We start from the raw sequence: 16,877 nt of genomic DNA on the forward strand, positions 1-16,877 counted from the left end.
CTGGTTCTTGGCCATTGTCGATGCTCTGGTAAGAAGCTGCGAAGCAAAAGTGCTTGATTGGCTAGGCTAAGCAAGTCTGGCCAAGATGAGTGCGTTCCTTGCATCCTGGGCAGCAATGTTGTCGCGTACTGCTGCCGCTGGTTGATGGGCCTCTGCACGATGTTCGTTTTCACTCTCCTCCTCCTCCTCCTCCTCATCTGAGGAGGATATGTGAGGAGCCACTTGGTCCTCAGGAATCTGCAAGCCACGACGCTGTGCCATGTTGTGAAGTGCACAGCAAGCCACGACGATTCTGGAGACCCTGGCTGCTGAGTACAGCAGGGTTCCACCTGATCTATCTAGGCATCTGAAGCACATCTTCAGCATGCCAATGGTTTGCTCGATTATGGATCTGGTGGAAATGTGGCTCGAGTTGTAGCTCTGCTCAGCTTCGTTGGATGGGCTCCTCAATGGCGTCATTAGCCATGCCTTCAGGGGATAGCCCTTGTCTCCAAGTAGCCATCCGTTAAGTTGGTCTGGCGGACTGAAGAGCGGAGGCACACTAGACTGGCGCAGTATGAAGGAGTCATGGAAACTGCCAGGGTATATAGCACAAAAATGCAAAATTTCCTTCTTGTGGTCACACACCAGCTGCACGTTGAGGGAGTGGAAGCCCTTGCGGTTGACAAAAATACCTGGATTACGATGGGGTGCCGTAAGGGCCACATGTGTGCAGTGAACGACGCCCTGCACCCTTGGAAAGCCTGCCAGATGAGCTAATCCAACCGCACGTGCCGTGACACTTGCTTGATCCTTGGAGAAATGGATGTGATTGTGCGCGATGGCAAAGAGGGCATCGGTTACCTGCATGGTGCAAGTGTGTGCGGCCGCCTGGGAGATGCCCCTGATGCCTGTTGCTGATCCCTGGAATGAGCCTGATGCAAAAAAGTTGAGTGCGGTGGTGACTTTGACGGCCACTGGTAAGGGTTGTCCACCTGCTCTTCTGGGCTCCAGGTCTTGCTGTAGCATTGCGCAGATGTCACCCATTACCTCTCGCGAAAGTCGGAGCCACCTTTGGCACTGCTGCTCAGTCATGCTGAGGTAGCTGACCCTGTGTCTGTAGACCCTGTTTGGGGGGTATCTCCTGCGCCGACGGGCTTCCATGGGCTGCCGCCTTCTGGTCTGTGCAGCTTCAGGTGGGTGAGCAGCAGCTTGGCGCTCCTGTTGTTGCCGCTCCTGTTGTTGCTGCTGCTGTTGGTGCTGCTATTGTTCATGGTTCTGCTGCTGCCGCGGCTGGTCTTTGTCCGAATCTGATGTCCAGGAGGAAAGGAAATAAATGGTTCCCATGCTTCTGGTAGATGCCTCAGTTGAGGAAGCGCTCAGTCAAGGTGGCGAGAGGGGTTTCCCAGGAGGTCACACTGGAGATGGGTGTCAGGCTCCAAACTTCCACAGCTATGGTTATGCCTGCTAAAATATCCCCCAGACTTGAGACAACAAAGTCTTGCCACCTTCAAATGAAGACTGATCAAATCTCCTATTTAATGGTGGAGCTGCAGCTGATATTCAGCAATCCAATTGTGCTCCCACCAGGTTTCACCATCGTGTTTCGGAGGAGACATGAATCACGTGTGAAACGTGTTAAAATTGGAAAGGCCTCTCAAAATGGGATTATAGAGGCAATTTAGTGGTTGTTAAGTGCTTCAATGTGTGTAACAGTACAATTTTGCTCTTGGATGTTTGAGACATTTTTTTGTTGAAGAATAAAGCAGATTATTTGCTCTACTTATTTTTGATCCTTTAAATTAGTTAAATAAGCAAAAGAGAACTGCCATAAAATTCTCATTTTGATTTTTTGACAATTTTTGTATTGTCTCCTCTTCCCTTTTCAAAATATCTTCCCAAGCTACTCATACTTCCGGAGATAAGAGAGCAGATAAGTAGCCTGTGATCAGGACTCTGCCAAACCTATTGTAATTGCCTCAGTGGCTGTCCCTCTAATGTTCTTCAGTCCCTGTGGAGAAGTGCCTCAACTCGATAATTTCCCTGGGCATTTTGGCCAAGATTAACAATTTATGTTATGGGAAACTGCAAGCATCATTGAGCCATCTATCTTGTGTTGTTTAAATCTTAACAACATGGAGAAAAATGCAATGGTTGGGTGGGCAGGTACTTCTGATATTTGGATCATTACTGACATAAATACATTTTTATTATTATGATCACACAGAAAAATACCCCTCTTTGCAATTTTCCTCATTTAAGTCCTTGTATTCTTTCCTGCTGCAGCTGCAGTGAGTAGAGTAGAACAATCCAGATTTTGGACCTCCATGGCCACTCGCGATGTTGCTGTGTGATTGACGGACTAATACAAGATGTGCTTATTCAGGATGAGAATTTTTCTCTGTCAGCAATTTATTCTTTAGGACTGCTCTCAGATCATCATTTCTGTATATTTTACTTGTCTCCTGGATTTTACAACCATTTTGCTAGCCATATGAACAGTGCAGCTTTATGCAACGTGCCTGCATCAATTCAAATTCTGAAGCTGGGTTCCATACATGATTTTACAACTGGAGTGCTTTCAGCGGTCATCCAACATCACACTAAACATTTCCCAGCTTGAATTTAAAATGGCACATCTACCAAAGCCTTTTGTAGAGTTTGTAAAATTACCACATTAAAAAAAAAACACACACAGATGAACTTTGACAGTGGGCAGTTTTTAAAGAGGAACTGTTTATATTTTCATATAATCCCAAATGTTATAAAGAGATATATGTATACTTGTTGGCCATTCCTTTCTTTCATCTTATAAACATTAGAACTGCTGCTTGTGAACAGACTACTTGTGTAGAACCCCTTTGCAGTGAGATCATGTACAAGGTTTTGCACACAGTCTCTTGAATAAATTTCAGTTCTGATCATGATGGGGGAGATCCAACAGAAGATATCTCTTCCCAGGCAGCCACAAACACAATGTTAAAGCATAAAACATGGTGAAAGAAGAGAACTCTGAAACAACAGTAAGATAGCATCTATCTCTTTATAATAATTATTATGACATTTGAGATCAAATTGACAATTTGACTTTCCCTTTAATCATATAATTTTTTTTAATGGTATCTCTCTTCTGTCAGTTTGTCCATCTATTCATTACCAGAGGTTGAATTGCTCTGTATTAATCACATGATTGTTAATATGTGGCTAGCAAGAGCCAATCAGATATGAGATTCAGCATGTGTTGACTGCTGTCTTGCTCAACATCCCCACAACTATCCAAAGGCCCTGTTCCCCAGTCTCATTCTCCTGGCCTCAGTTTCTTGTGTCACGACCCTTGTCCTGTAGTCTCCACTCTCAGCCTCAGCCCGAGGACTCTGATGGGTGGAATGTTAGGACCTGCAGAGCAGGATATTGTTGGTAGTGAGATAAAGCTCCTGCAGTGAAAATATTAACCATGATTTTAGCTGTGGAGTGTGTGGGGGTGGGGGGGTTGGTGAGAGGGCGGGGGGGGGGGGGGTGCGCAGCAGCAGAAATCAGGTGGAAATTAGGCGGGCAGGGGATGGGGTGAGTGGGAAGCCGTCAAGGCGTTGCCAAGGTGAGACCCAGGAGATTTAACTTCCAGGCCTTGTTTTAATATGATTGATGGACTGTCCACCCGATTACATCGGGAAACGAACAGCCTAGCCACTTTTCCACACAATTTCTGGTGGGCCTCCTGAGGTCTATTTAAGTGGGAATGAATCTCTGAAAGCGAGGTTGCATTTCCTTCTGCCTGATTTACTTGTTACACAGCTGCAAGAAATATCAAGTAGGAGAATGAGTCGCAGGTTTTCTGAAGCCTCCCTAGACATCCTAGTGGAGGAGATCATTGACCTCAATGAATTTTATTAAAAACAATAAAAATAGAAAAATCCAGAAATGTGCAGGAGGTCAGCCAACATCTGAAAGATAGATATAGATTAATAATCTGTGTTGTAATTGTTCATCAGAAAGGCACCGTTTGTCAAAAAAAATCACTTGTAAAATTTGTTTCTTAGCTCCATTTTCTAATGTCTTTCAGATACTCCATCCCAGCGTGTGCAGTTTATTCTTGGAACAGAGGACGATGATGAAGAACATATCCCTCATGACCTCTTCACTGAGCTTGATGAAATCTGCATGCATAATGATGAAGATACAGAATGGAAAGAGACTGCTAGGTGATTTTTGTTTCTGAATATTGCTTCAACAAATGAACCTGGTGATGTTCAATTTCTCTGATGTTTAAATCTGCTGCTATGCGCTCTTTTGATGGTTTAACTGATTAAGGCACAGAGAAGCTGATCCATATAGACAGGAAAAATCCCATGTTAAATCCTGGTTGAATTAGCTGATTTCAGTAGGGGTGGAGGGAGTGTGGGGTGGGGAGCTGCGGTATGGGTCTCACAATGCCCTCAGTGCTCCTGGGTTAAGGAAAATCAGGCAAGGTTTCCACTCCTGATTCCTATTCACTGAACCCTGTTGGAAATGTGTGTGAACATTGCTTGAGGACAGGTTCGGGCTCTGATGCCCACCTACTTAATTATCCTACTGTCACTCACTGTTCAGGGTCACACATGAAGAATATGCATGGGGGGAGAGGGCTGGACACCTGTAGAGTGGTACGCAGGGAAGGAGACATTACCTTGTGGAGAAAGAGAGGGTTGAAAACCATGTAAAACTTGTTCATACAGGAATAATATTTAATATTAGCAGTAATTAATTTCTGTACATGCCAGTGTGATCTGATCCAGATTTTGAAGTTCCGGAAGTAATCATATTTCATTAGCACAAACTGCCAAATATTTATGTAGAAGTTATAAGAGTGCACTCTGAATTACTTTCAATACATTTGATCTCTGATAAAAAATGCAAATTTTAGAGAATATTGTTTAAATAGCTCAGATGCATTATTTGAACTTTGATAACTAAGCAACTAAAATGCTAGCAAATTGCTTGAACAGTGAGAAACACATTGGTTATCTGTGCATCTCTTAATAGTTTAGCAGTATGTTATTGTGTGATAAAGATATGCTTCTTTTGTTTCTGGAAAATAACATCTCCATGTACTGACTGCATGCAATTCTCTAAAAATTAAACATCCTTATGGGCCGACAGATGCAGCACTCAAAATGGCAAATTGTAGAATTAAAGAATAATAGAAATTTACGGTACAGAAGGAGGCCATTCGACCCATCGTGTCTGTGCCGGCTGAAAAAGAGCTATCCAGCCTAATCCCACTTTCCAGCTCTTGGTCCATAGCCCTGTAGGTTATGACACTTCAAGTGCATATCATAGTACTTTTTAAATGTGATGAGCATTTCTGCCTCTACCACCCTTTCAGGCAGTGAGTTTCAGACCCCCACCACCCTCTGGGTGAAAAAAGTTCTTTCCAACTCCCCTCTAATCTTTCTATCAATTACTTTAAATCTATACCCCCTGGTTACTGACCTCTCTGCTAGGTCCTTCCTATCCACTATATCTAGGCCCCTCATAATTTTAGACACCTCAATTAGGTCTCCCCTCAGTCTCCTCTGTTCCAAAGAAAACAATCCCTGCCTATCCAAACTTGCCTCATAGCAAAAATTCTCCAGTCCTGGCATATTGCATGTTAATGTCCTCATAACTCTCCCCTGTACCCTCTCTAGTGCAATCACATCTTTCCTGTAATGTGGTGACCAGAACTGTACACAGTATTCTAGCTGTGGCCTAACTAGTGTTTTATACAGTTCAAGCATAACCTCCCTGCACTTATATTGTATGCCTTGGCTAATAAAGGAAAGTATCCCGAATGCCTTCTTACCCACCTTATCTACCAGTTCTGCTACCTTCAGGGATCTGTGGACCTGCACTCTAAGGTCCCTCTTTTCACCTACACTTCATATATCACTTTATTAAATGGAACTACTGCACTGATATATGAAGGTAATTTAAGCACATTAATGTACTTAGCTGTATGTCTGTGAATTCAGGTGGCTAAAATTTGAGGAGGATGTCGAAGATGGAGGAGATCGATGGAGTAAACCATATGTTGCTACATTGTCACTTCACAGTCTATTTGAGTTGAGGAGTTGTATCATCAATGGTACAGTCCTGTTGGACATGAGAGCCAGCACCATTGAGGAAATTTCAGGTATGTTACAAATGTACAGTAGATCATTGTTAGATCCGTGTGTTAATGGAGACACGGAATGTAGGAGTTGATTTAACAAGTGTTTACTGAACAAAGTCTGGAGGTGAACTAAACTACACAAGACGCTACACAGGCTTATATACCCGAGTGGTCACTACTGGTACTACAGTATACAGGGGCTTCAAAAACATAGTTCCTCTTAAAGGTACATACACTACAATTCCTCCCCTTTTAGATAAATAGTACATAACATTTTAAGTAATCATTAAATAACATTTTTACAAGAACAATAATCTACACATTTGCTGAAGCTAATCAATTACAAATTCAGTCTCTCTGGAGGCTTCCTGACTCGGTCCAGATAACGCCTCGGTGGTGTAGTAGGTTTCGGTGGTGTAGTAGGTTCTTTTGGCAAGGTCGATTCGGCTTCAATGCCAGTGTCGGGTTCATCTGGTTCCAGTATCACCGGATCGGAGGCAGATACTATGGGTATCTCTGCTTCATCACTAGGCGTATAGAGTTGTGGTGTAGGTTGTCCTTTTTCGGATGACTCTATGATCTGGTCAGCATGGCGCCTTATTATGCTTTCTCCAATGTCCACGGTATACATCAGCGGTCCTAGTCGTGTGCAAATAGTTCCAGGCTGCCATTCCTCGGTACGGTAGTCCCGGCCAAAACTCGTTGACCTATCTGGAAGGTTCTAGTTGGCCTTTCATTCATGCTTTGAAATTGCCGGTTCTCTACGTCCCTTCTGATGTTTGGCTTGACCAAATCCAGCCGGCATCTTAGTCTTCTATTGAAAAACATCATGGCGGGGGTTTGGTTTGTAACCACATGTGTTGCATTCCTGTACACAAACAAGAAGTTATCTACCTTATGTTGTAGATTTATGTCTTCATTACCCATGGCCTTTATGGCCTTCTTGAAGGTCTGGACAAACCTTTCAGCTAATCCATTGGTGGCGGGATGGTATGGGGTGGACGTGTAGTGCTTAACCCCATTGTTTTTTAAGAACTTCCTGAATTCTTCGGATACAAATTGCAGTCCATTATCAGAACAGATCTGTTCAGGCAGCCCATTCCTGGCGAATATGGTCCTTAATACTGTGATGGTTTTTTCCGTGGTGGTGGAGGACATCTTTATTACCTCCGGCCACTTGGAGTGTGCATCCACCGCGATTAAGAACATTGAGTCCATAAATGGACCAGCAAAGTCGATATGTACCCTTTGCCATGGAGATGAGGGCCACTCCCATGGATGTAGAGGGGCTTGTGGTGGGGCGTTTTGGACCTTCTGGCATCCTAGACAGCTCTTGGTCATTTCTTCGATGTCTCCATCGATACCTGGCCACCACACAAACGCTCTGGCTAAGTTCTTCATTTTCACTCCACCCAGATGCCCCTCGTGAAGCTCCTTTAGCACTTTATCCTTGAGTTTGGGTGGAATCACCACTCTGGATCCACACATCAAGGTTCCTCGGCACACTGACAGCTGTTCTCTTCTTTGCGAGAATGCTGGCAACAGTGGTTCGCCATGTGCTGGCCATCCCTTCACCGTTAAATCGTAGACTCGTGAGAGAGTCGGGTCATTTCTCGTTTCCTTTTCAATGGTAGAATTTGTCACCGGTAGACATTCCACTATGGTCGAGTGGAACATCTCCACTGGGTCCACTGTAGGCGCCTCTTCTACCATTGGCAACAGTAGGCGCGATAGCCCGTCAGCATTCCCATGCTGTTTTGTTCCTTTGTATTCGATGTCATATTGGTGTGCCCCTAGGAAAAGGGACCACCTCTGTAGCCTTTGCGCTGTCATAATGGGAACGCCCTTTTTAGGGTTGAATATGGAGACGAGGGGTTGATGGTCAGTCAACAAGGTAAATTTTTGTCCGTGTAGGTAATGGTTGAATTTCTTCACCCCCCACACCAGGCTGAGTGCCTCCCTGTCGATCTGGGCATAGTTGCGCTCAGCTGAGTTCAATGAGCGTGACGCAAAAGCTATCGGCCGCTCCGAGCCATCAGGGAATCTATGCGATAATACCGCTCCCACGCCGTAAGGGGATGCATCGCACGCCAGTCTGATTGGCAGTGATGGGTTGTAATGAGCCAACACTTCCCTGGGCGTGATCAAGCCTTTGCATTTATGGAAGGCACGTTTACAGTCTTCGCTCCATTTCCAAACTACTCCTGTTTGTAGCAGTGTGTTAAGAGGGTGCAGAACCGTTGACAAGTTCGGTAAAAATTTATGATAGTAATTTATTAATCCCAGGAATGACCTTAATTGTGAGACATTTTCAGGCGCTGGGACTTTTACGACCGCTTCAATTTTTTCAGGTGACTTATGCAACCCTTCTTCGTTAATGACATGGCCACAATATGATATTTCTTTCTGGAAAAATTCGCACTTGGGGCGATTTGCTCGTAGGCCCCGTTCTCTCAGCCTCATGAGCACCTGCTCCAAGTTGGCAAGGTGCTCGTTGTCGTTTTCTCCTGTTACAAGGATGTCGTCTAGGTAGCATTGAGTCCCCGGAATCCCTTACAGGACTTGCTCCATAGCTCTTTGCCAGATAGCCGGAGCTGATGCCACTCCGAAAACCAGTCGATTGTACTGGTACAGGCCTTTGTGTGTGTTTATCGTGAGATACCTTTTAGAGGCCTCCTCAACCTCCATCTGTAGATATGCCTGTGCTAAGTCAATTTTGGTGAAACGTTTCCCTCCGGATAGTGAGGCGAAAATATCTTCTATCCTCGGAAGAGGATACTGTACCGTGTGAAGAACCGGGTTTACAGTCACCTTGAAGTCCCCACAGATGCGAATTTTTCTCTGTTCTTCAGATTTATCATTATTCAACGTTTTCTTCATGACCGGGACGATGGGTGTTGCCCACTCGCTCCAGTCTACCTTGGATAACACGCCTGCTTTTTCCAAATTCTCCAGCTCTGCCTCGACGGCTGGACGAATTGCGTATGGCACCGGCCTTGCCTTAAAAAACTTGGGAATTGCCGCATCTTCCACTTTTATTGAGGCGGTGGCGCCTTTCAGGGTTCCTAGTTCCTGTTGAAACACTTCTTTGGCGTTAGCCAAGATTTCTTTTAATCGTCCAGGTATGACATCATCATTTTTTTCCTTACTGGTCACCATCAGTGCCTGAATGGAGTGCCAGTCTAAACGTATCTTTCTGATCCATTCACGTCCCAACAACGGTGGACCACCATCTTGCATAACGTATAAATACAACTTCTGTATTTCCTTGCCGTTGTATACAACAGGCACCCTTCTTTTCCCTCTGGGGTATACTTTCTGCCCCGTCTATGTCTTCAAGATAATGGATGTGTCTTTCAAAGGTATATGCGGAAATAGCCGCTCGTAATCCCGTCGACTCATGACGGTCAGAGCTGATCCTGTATCTAGCTCCATTTTGACTGGGGACCCCGCTATCGTGAGGGTAACCCAAATGGTCTGGTAATCTTCTTTGGCAATTACATTATGTAATTTGAGACAGCTTAGTCTCTTGTTTCCAGAGTTGCTATCGCTCTTCTGGTCTTCGGAGCTACTGTCCGTCATCATTTGTACCTTTCTGTAGTTTTCCTTATTGACCTTTTTACTGTCAGCGGATTTTTTTCCAGATCTGCATACACGTGCAATGTGTCCCATCTTTCCGCATTGCCTGCATGCTTTGTCCTTGAACCAGCAGTCCTTCTGGTCATGGGTGGATCTGCCGCAGCGATAACATCTCTCGAAACCCCGTGTCATTTCATGGGTGCCGGAATCCTGTGGCTTTTGCTGTATCTCTGCAGCTTCTCTTGCTGCTGCTTCGTATGATACAGCCACACTGAAAGCCTTGTCCAGTGTCAAATCTTTCTCAGAAAGTAGTCTTTTCTGTGTTCCTTCGCTAGGAGACCGCAGACGAATTTGTCTCGTAGAGAATCTGCCAGTCCTACCCCAAATTGGCAGTGCTTTGACAGCTTTCGTAATTCGGTGAGGTAATCAGCGTTACTTTCATTCTTGTGCTGATTCCTCCTGAAGAATTTGAATCGTTCCGCTATCAGCAGCGGTGTTGGGTTTAAGTGCTCCTGTAAGGTATCAACAATCTCCTTAAAATTCTTGTCCATCGGTTTGGCTGGAGTGATCAAGTTTCGTAACAGCCCGTATGTCCTTGCGCCCATCAGATTTAGAAGTACCGATGCCTTTTTATCATCCGCTACTTCATTCACCTTGCAATATACCTCCACTCTTTCCACATATGTGGTCCAATCTTCTATATCACTATCGAAAGCAGTAATATTGCCAGTCTTCGGCATCTTGAAAATCCAAAATGGCGCTTCCCGTGCTCTTCCTCCGTCCCCGATGGATCAAAATGGCGCCTCCCGCGCTTTTCCTTCTTGCCCGCCGAGTCAAGATGGCGCCTCCCACGCTTTCCCGCCGCTGCCGCTGCTGCCAACGCTGTTCTCCGCAGTTCCCGTTGCGACCTGCAGCTTTTCGCGGTATTTCTATTAAAAAAAAATTTAAAAAAAATATTTATCTCTTAAATAGTTTCTCCGTTACTTGGAGAACCGTTCCCGTCGTGGAGCGGACCCTCTGGGACTTTCCCCTCCCTCTGCTCGGTCCGAACGCCGACCTGCTTTGCAGCACCGGCCGCCCCCTGAGTGCTCCACCCTCTGTCTCTCTTTGCTTCTGCTTCCTGACTCGCTGCCCGGCCCCATTGCAGAGCCACCCGATCGAGCTCTAGCCCACCGCAGCCCAGGAAGGATCAGTGCACTACCTGCCACCAGCCCGTTTAGCTGGTGAAACCACAGGTTTTGTTTTCCTTCTTGCTTCTGGCTTCGACCTTCGTCTGAGGAATCGATCCCCTTGAGGTGCTGCCGAATTGCAGGTAAGTTCGTTTCTAACTTGTCGCCACTGTTAGATCCGTGTGTTAATGGAGACACGGAATGCAGGAGTTGATTTAACAAGTGTTTACTGAACAAAGTCTGGAGGTGAACTAAACTACACAAGACGCTACACAGGCTTATATACCCGAGTGGTCACTACTGGTACTACAGTATACAGGGGCTTCAAAAACATAGTTCCTCTTAAAGGTACATACACTACAATCATAGGGCAACTATTACTCAAAAATAAATGGAACAAAATAGCCAGTTATTGATATAATACATTATAACTAAAAAGCAACCTTTTGTGGGGTTAAGGGGTGGGACCATGAAAAGCAGGCTTTTGGTGCAACCAGGTCAAAACTATTTATGAATGACAACAATGAATTTAACTTACGAATGACATCAAACATAGGGCTACGGGAAATGCTACTTTGTCCAAAGCTATTGTTTTTAGCTATTGGTTTTGTGTGCTGCACTCCCATACCATCAGCAGACTTTGATCAAACAGTTATCATGTTAGAATGTCCATGGCCTAGAAATTCAGGTATTTACCAGTAAGGCTCGTAAAAAATGGTGGCCTCACTTTTTGGCGTGGGACTCGGCGGTTGCCATTTTGGTGAGGGCCATAGCAGCGCTGGCCCTAGAAATGCAAAACAGCAGAGCGTGATGTCAGCCATCATGTAATGCCAACTTGGCGTGATGCTCTGCAAACTTGGACCTTTGCGCTGACTTTAACGCTGGGTCCTAAGCTCACTCAGAAAAGTGAGCATGCAGCAGAGCTACAGAGATGCTGTCAGTGCTACTTAAAGTGACACACACATCTTTCAGGTAAGTTTGTATTTAAGCTTTTCGACTGTTTTAAAAAATATTTTATGGAAGTCGTGGCTTGGTGCAATAGATGCTAAAAGTTTCCAAAGCATGCAGGGAGTGCTGCTGGATGCTTGCAAGGCCTCAGATGGTAAAGGAAGGCCTCTGAGAATACAGAAAATGCTGGAAATACTCAGCAGGTCAGGCAGCATCCGTGTTCATATCTCAGGTCGAGATGCTGCCTGATTACCAGAGTATGTCCAGCATTTTATGCTTTTATTTCAGATTTCTAGCATCCGCTCGCAGAGGGAAGAGGAAGACGCAGAAGAGAAAGATGCAGAAAAGGAAGACGTAGAAAAGGAGAAAGCGGAAGGAGGCCCCTTTCTGGCTGGGATATCCAGGATGGAATCATCCACCTGTGGTGTCAGTGACCACAATGCCAATTCCCTTTTTGACATTTCTCCTATACCTTACCTTCCCTCTGTCACTGACCATCATCGCGTCCTCTTGGCCATAATGCTGAAATAAAAGCCACCACAAAGCAAACTTTCCAATCCAACTTTATACATCTATCCATTCAATATTACATCAAGAAATCAACTCATCACCCTTATGCACTCCCTTAGCGACTGTCTTGTGTGTGCCTTTGCATACCCTACTGATGTCACGCAGTGCTACCCCAGTGGCTGCAGCATGTAAAGCTGCTGACTTTCAGTGAGGGACACTGCAAATGGCCTTGCAGAAAGACCTTGAGGAGCTGGTGGCTGGGAGTGTGAAATCGAGTGATGGTGTTTTTTCTTCTTCTTCTTCACTCTCCTCTCCCTCTTCTTGGCCAACCACTGTCTGGGCAGGCTGCATTTCTTGGGTGTCTGAAATGAGGAAGGCACCAGGGTGGAGTTGTGATGAGGGGAGGGCGGGAAAGCAAGAGGTGCATGTGAGAAGGAGGATAATGTATGAGGATACCAGCATCTTGTATCCTTTCAGCCCTGCCGCTGGCCAAGGGCTCAGCCATGCACCTGCCAAGAATGGCCAGCACTATCTCCTCCAAGGGGGTGAAGTGAAGCTAGGAATGGGAGGTGTGCCTTGTGTTTGATAGAGATTGTAGGCAGGTGAGTGATGGGAGGGGTCGTGCAATGAGCAGTGTGTGAGATTAGTGGTGCAGTTGGCAGAAGACAGCTTTTGAAGATGCATTCACTGACCTTGAACAGTGGTCTGAAACTTCTTTGGGCACTGGAGCCAGATCGTGGGGGTGACACTGCTGGCAGTGAGGGTCTCGGTGATTTGGTCCCACATCGTTCTTTCTGGAGGGCCTCCTGGCCCCTGTGGTTAGAGGAGCTCTCTTCCAGTGTTGACCCCGTGCACAAAGCTGGAGTGCTACATGCGAGACCCTGGGTGCCTTTCCCTGGCTTGTTGAGCCAATTGAGTTAGTGCTGAAGCACTTTTCCTATTTTTTTAGGTGCTGAAGGCAATTCATGTTTTAAGAGCTGAAGACTGCCATTTGGGAATTCTTTTTCATGTTTACTTTTTTTTCAGAAGGCAGTTGAATTGCCTATTTTTAAATAATTTTAATTTTTGTCATTTTAGAGGGCAGTTTCCCTTTAAAGGACCAACACTGCTTTCTAAAATGACAGGCTAGCTTTTGCTCCAGGGATGGTATAGCCACGCTACATTGGGCCTCCTGCTGAGAATACTGCCTGAAAACCAGCCTTACATGGTAAGTTTAGCACTGCTCTAATATTAAACAGCAGGCAGCACCAAAATACCAGTGCTACCTGTGCAATTAATTTGGGCGGCCGTTAACTGCAGCCCGCGGTGGCACTGGCAGCTTTGCGGCGCACTGGAATTCTTAGGCCCATATTTGTAGATTTTGAGTGAGGGCAGTTTTGGCTTGACTGTGACGATCCCACAGCCAAATAGCCTGATTAACTGTCTGGAGTGACACTACCTGGGTGAAGTGCCACAGGTCTGCAGGTATATGTGGAACTGTGTCCTAGTGTGAATCAACGCCTTCAGCAGAGGAAGGGGAAAACTGATACTGTGACCAATAAAGTACCCAAATATGAAACATCCTTTAAAAAGTAAGCAGCACATAGTGAAACTCCAAATTTATGGACATCTATGCATTATACCTCATCGTGCCTTGAGGTACCAGATGGTTCATCTTATTAAGTAGAATGAAATCCCACTTTGTGCTGCTAAATAATATTCGATCATTCAGTCTATTTTTGCCATTCTTTTGTGCTGCAACTCTGGAGTGCTCAAGGAAGAAAAAGGCATCCACAATACATCTCAGAATGCATTTGCCTCCTTAACATGTAGATTTCATATTCCACTAAAAAGCAACCAATCAAACACTTAAGCCCCAACTTTAACTCAGGAGTGCAGCGTGTGTGGAGTGGGGGGGAGTTGCATTAAATGCCGATATTTAAATATTGATGAGACGGGCAACTTCCTTGCCATGGAGAATGCTGCAGGAAGCAATCCACTGCCATTTTATCTACTAGCCTGCTCTAGGGTGGGGCAGTGTTAAAATTGGGCCTTTACATTCACAAGAACATACAGTGCAAATCACTTTGTCTCAAAATTTCACATTCATAAAAATAGGAACCAATCACATCCTTTCAGATGAGAAGTTAAACCACGGCCCTGTCTGCCTTCTCAGGTAGATGGAAAAGATCCCATGGCATTATTCAAAGAAGAGCAAGGAAGTTCTCCCCTGTGTCCTGGCCAATATTTATCCTTTAACCAACATCACTAAAAAACAGATTATCTGGTCATTATCTCATTGCTGTTCGTGGGAGGCTGCTATGCGCAAATTGGCTGCTGCGTTTCCTACATTACCACAGTCACTACAGTTCAAAAGTACTTTATTTACTATAAAGTGCCTTGGGATGTCCTGAGGTTGTGATAGGCGTTATATAAATGCAAGTTCTTTCTCTTTCTTTGATCATTCTACTGACCCTTGGGTCAAAGGGGGAAAAATTCAGTTGGTAGCACCTCCCGTTAGTGCCTTAAAAGGGCGCTAAGTGGGGCGCAAAGCAACTAGCGCCCGAGCGCAGCGATATCTGCGCCTCTCGCGAAATTGACTGGACATTTTGCGGCAGCGCTAAACAATACCGCCCGATCTCCTGCACATGCAGATCTTGACATCATTCGAGAGTGCAACGCCCTTGTGACGCCCCGGACCGGAAATTGAGTGGCACCCCCCTCCTTTCTGCCTGGTGCAACCAATGACAGGTTGACTGGAACGCTTCCCAGTCGCTGTGGGGCTGGGGGGGGGCGCTATTTAAAGGGGGCCTCTTCCTGGCTTTTGTGTGGTAGCCATTTTTGCATCACTCGTTCTGAGAGAGAGAGAGAGATTTTGAGAGAGACAAAGAGAGAAAGAGAGACTTCTGCATTGAGTCAACGCTCTCTGAGGTAGTTTTGGCTTCTGACCATAACTTTGCAGGTACTTTGCTTTTTGACCTTCATAACTTTGATTGCCTAGATACTATGGGGGCTGCAATGGATGGGAACGTCATCCTTCTCCATCACATTCGGAGGGCACAGAGACGCAGCGAGAGAGTGGCAATCATGGCCAGATGGAGGAGGGCCAACAGGTGTCGGTACAGGAGACCTTACCCTCCCAGGGTTTTTCGCCAACAGTTCTCCTACATTAATATGTCTGAGGAGCAGTGTTTGCGAAGGCTGCGCTTCAGCAAGGAGGTGGTCACTGAGCTCTGCCACCTGCTTCAGCCAGATCTGCAGCCTCAACTGATGAGCAGGACGTCTCTGTCAGTGGCAGTGAAGATAACAGTGGCTTTTAACTTTTATGCCACCGGCTCATTTCAATCAGCTACTGGGGACATCGCCAATATCTCCCAGTTTGTGGTGCATTGCTGCATCTGTCAGGTAACAAATGCCCTCTTTAAAATGAGACGAGAGTACATCTCTTTCCCCATGACCCCGGACAAGCAGCAAGAACGCGCAACAGGCTTTGCGATGATAGCGGGCTTCCCCATGGTGCAGGGCGCCATTGACTGCATGCATGTGGCTTTGCGTGCGCCGCAAGAGAATGCCGAGGATTTCCGCAACCGAAAGGGCTTCTATTCCTTAAACGTCCAGTTGGTCTGTGACTACAGACAGCTGATACTTGCTGTCAATACCCACTTTCCTGGCAGCAGCCACGATGCCTTCATCCTGCGCCAGACTTCTGTGGCAGACCTTTTCGAGGCACCGCATCACCCAGGAGGTTGGCTTCTCGAGGACAAGGGATATCCTCTGTACACCTAGCTGATGACACCGCTCCGTACGCCCAGCATCCCTGCTGAGCTACGATACAACAAGAGCCATCAAGCTACCAGGAACATCGCTGAGCACACAATCGGCGTGCTCAAGCAACGGTTCCGCTGACTGGACCATTCTGGAGGAGCCCTTCAGTACTCGCCTGAGTGAGTCTCCCACTTTGTTGTTGTGTGCTGCATGCTGCATAACCTTGCAATCCTCAGGACCCAGCCAATGCCACCAGGCATTGGAGCACCAGCAGAGGAGGAGGAGGAAGAGGAGGAGGAAGATGAGGAGGATGATCATCAGCAGCACCAAGGCGGGAGGGAGGCACACAATGTACAAAGTGGAAGGGCCGTCCGTCAAAGGCTCATAGCAAGTCACTTCTAGGCCTCCTCTGAGGAAATGGCTTCTGCCATTCAAACAACCTGAATGAAACCATCCCGCAACCCCTAAGCTGGTCAAGGCAACAATGATTGCAAAGACCAAACATGTACATTTTGAATACAGACACTTCTTTATTTGACAAACTTTGTGTGTCTCATTTCTGCATGACAAACTAATAGAAAGAAACACAAAAAAAGCAGTCATTAACATAACTGGCTCTCACAACCTGGAGACAATGTCCAAAACAGTAACAAAAATTTGACCATGAACCTCGGCCTTCAATAAAACAATGAAAAACATTTTGTCACACCTCCTACTTTTTGCCCTTCGAGGGTGATCTCCTTCCCTTGTGAAATTCCTCCCTTCCCACCCTGCAGCTCCTCCATAATGGGACCCCAGTGGCTGGAGCAAGGCTGGGG

The 16,877-nt window shown here is 45.9% G+C and overlaps 1 protein-coding gene across 3 annotated transcripts in view; it reads left to right on the plus strand.

Annotated features, from left to right (window-relative positions):
- The window catches only part of LOC147120450 (sodium-driven chloride bicarbonate exchanger-like), a 424,151-nt gene that overhangs the window by 211,830 nt on the left and 195,444 nt on the right, over positions 1-16,877 (plus strand). For all 3 annotated transcript variants that reach the window (XM_085986414.1, XM_085986415.1, XM_085986416.1), the window contains exons 4-5: positions 4,040-4,178; positions 5,970-6,130. In XM_085986414.1, coding sequence (XP_085842540.1) covers positions 4,040-4,178; positions 5,970-6,130 — 300 coding nt within the window. The remainder of the gene's footprint in view (positions 1-4,039; positions 4,179-5,969; positions 6,131-16,877) is intronic.

This window comes from Somniosus microcephalus, chromosome 4 (assembly GCF_052327205.1).
Source record: "Somniosus microcephalus isolate GS21.2 chromosome 4, FLI_Smic_1.0, whole genome shotgun sequence".
NCBI lineage: Eukaryota > Metazoa > Chordata > Chondrichthyes > Squaliformes > Somniosidae > Somniosus > Somniosus microcephalus.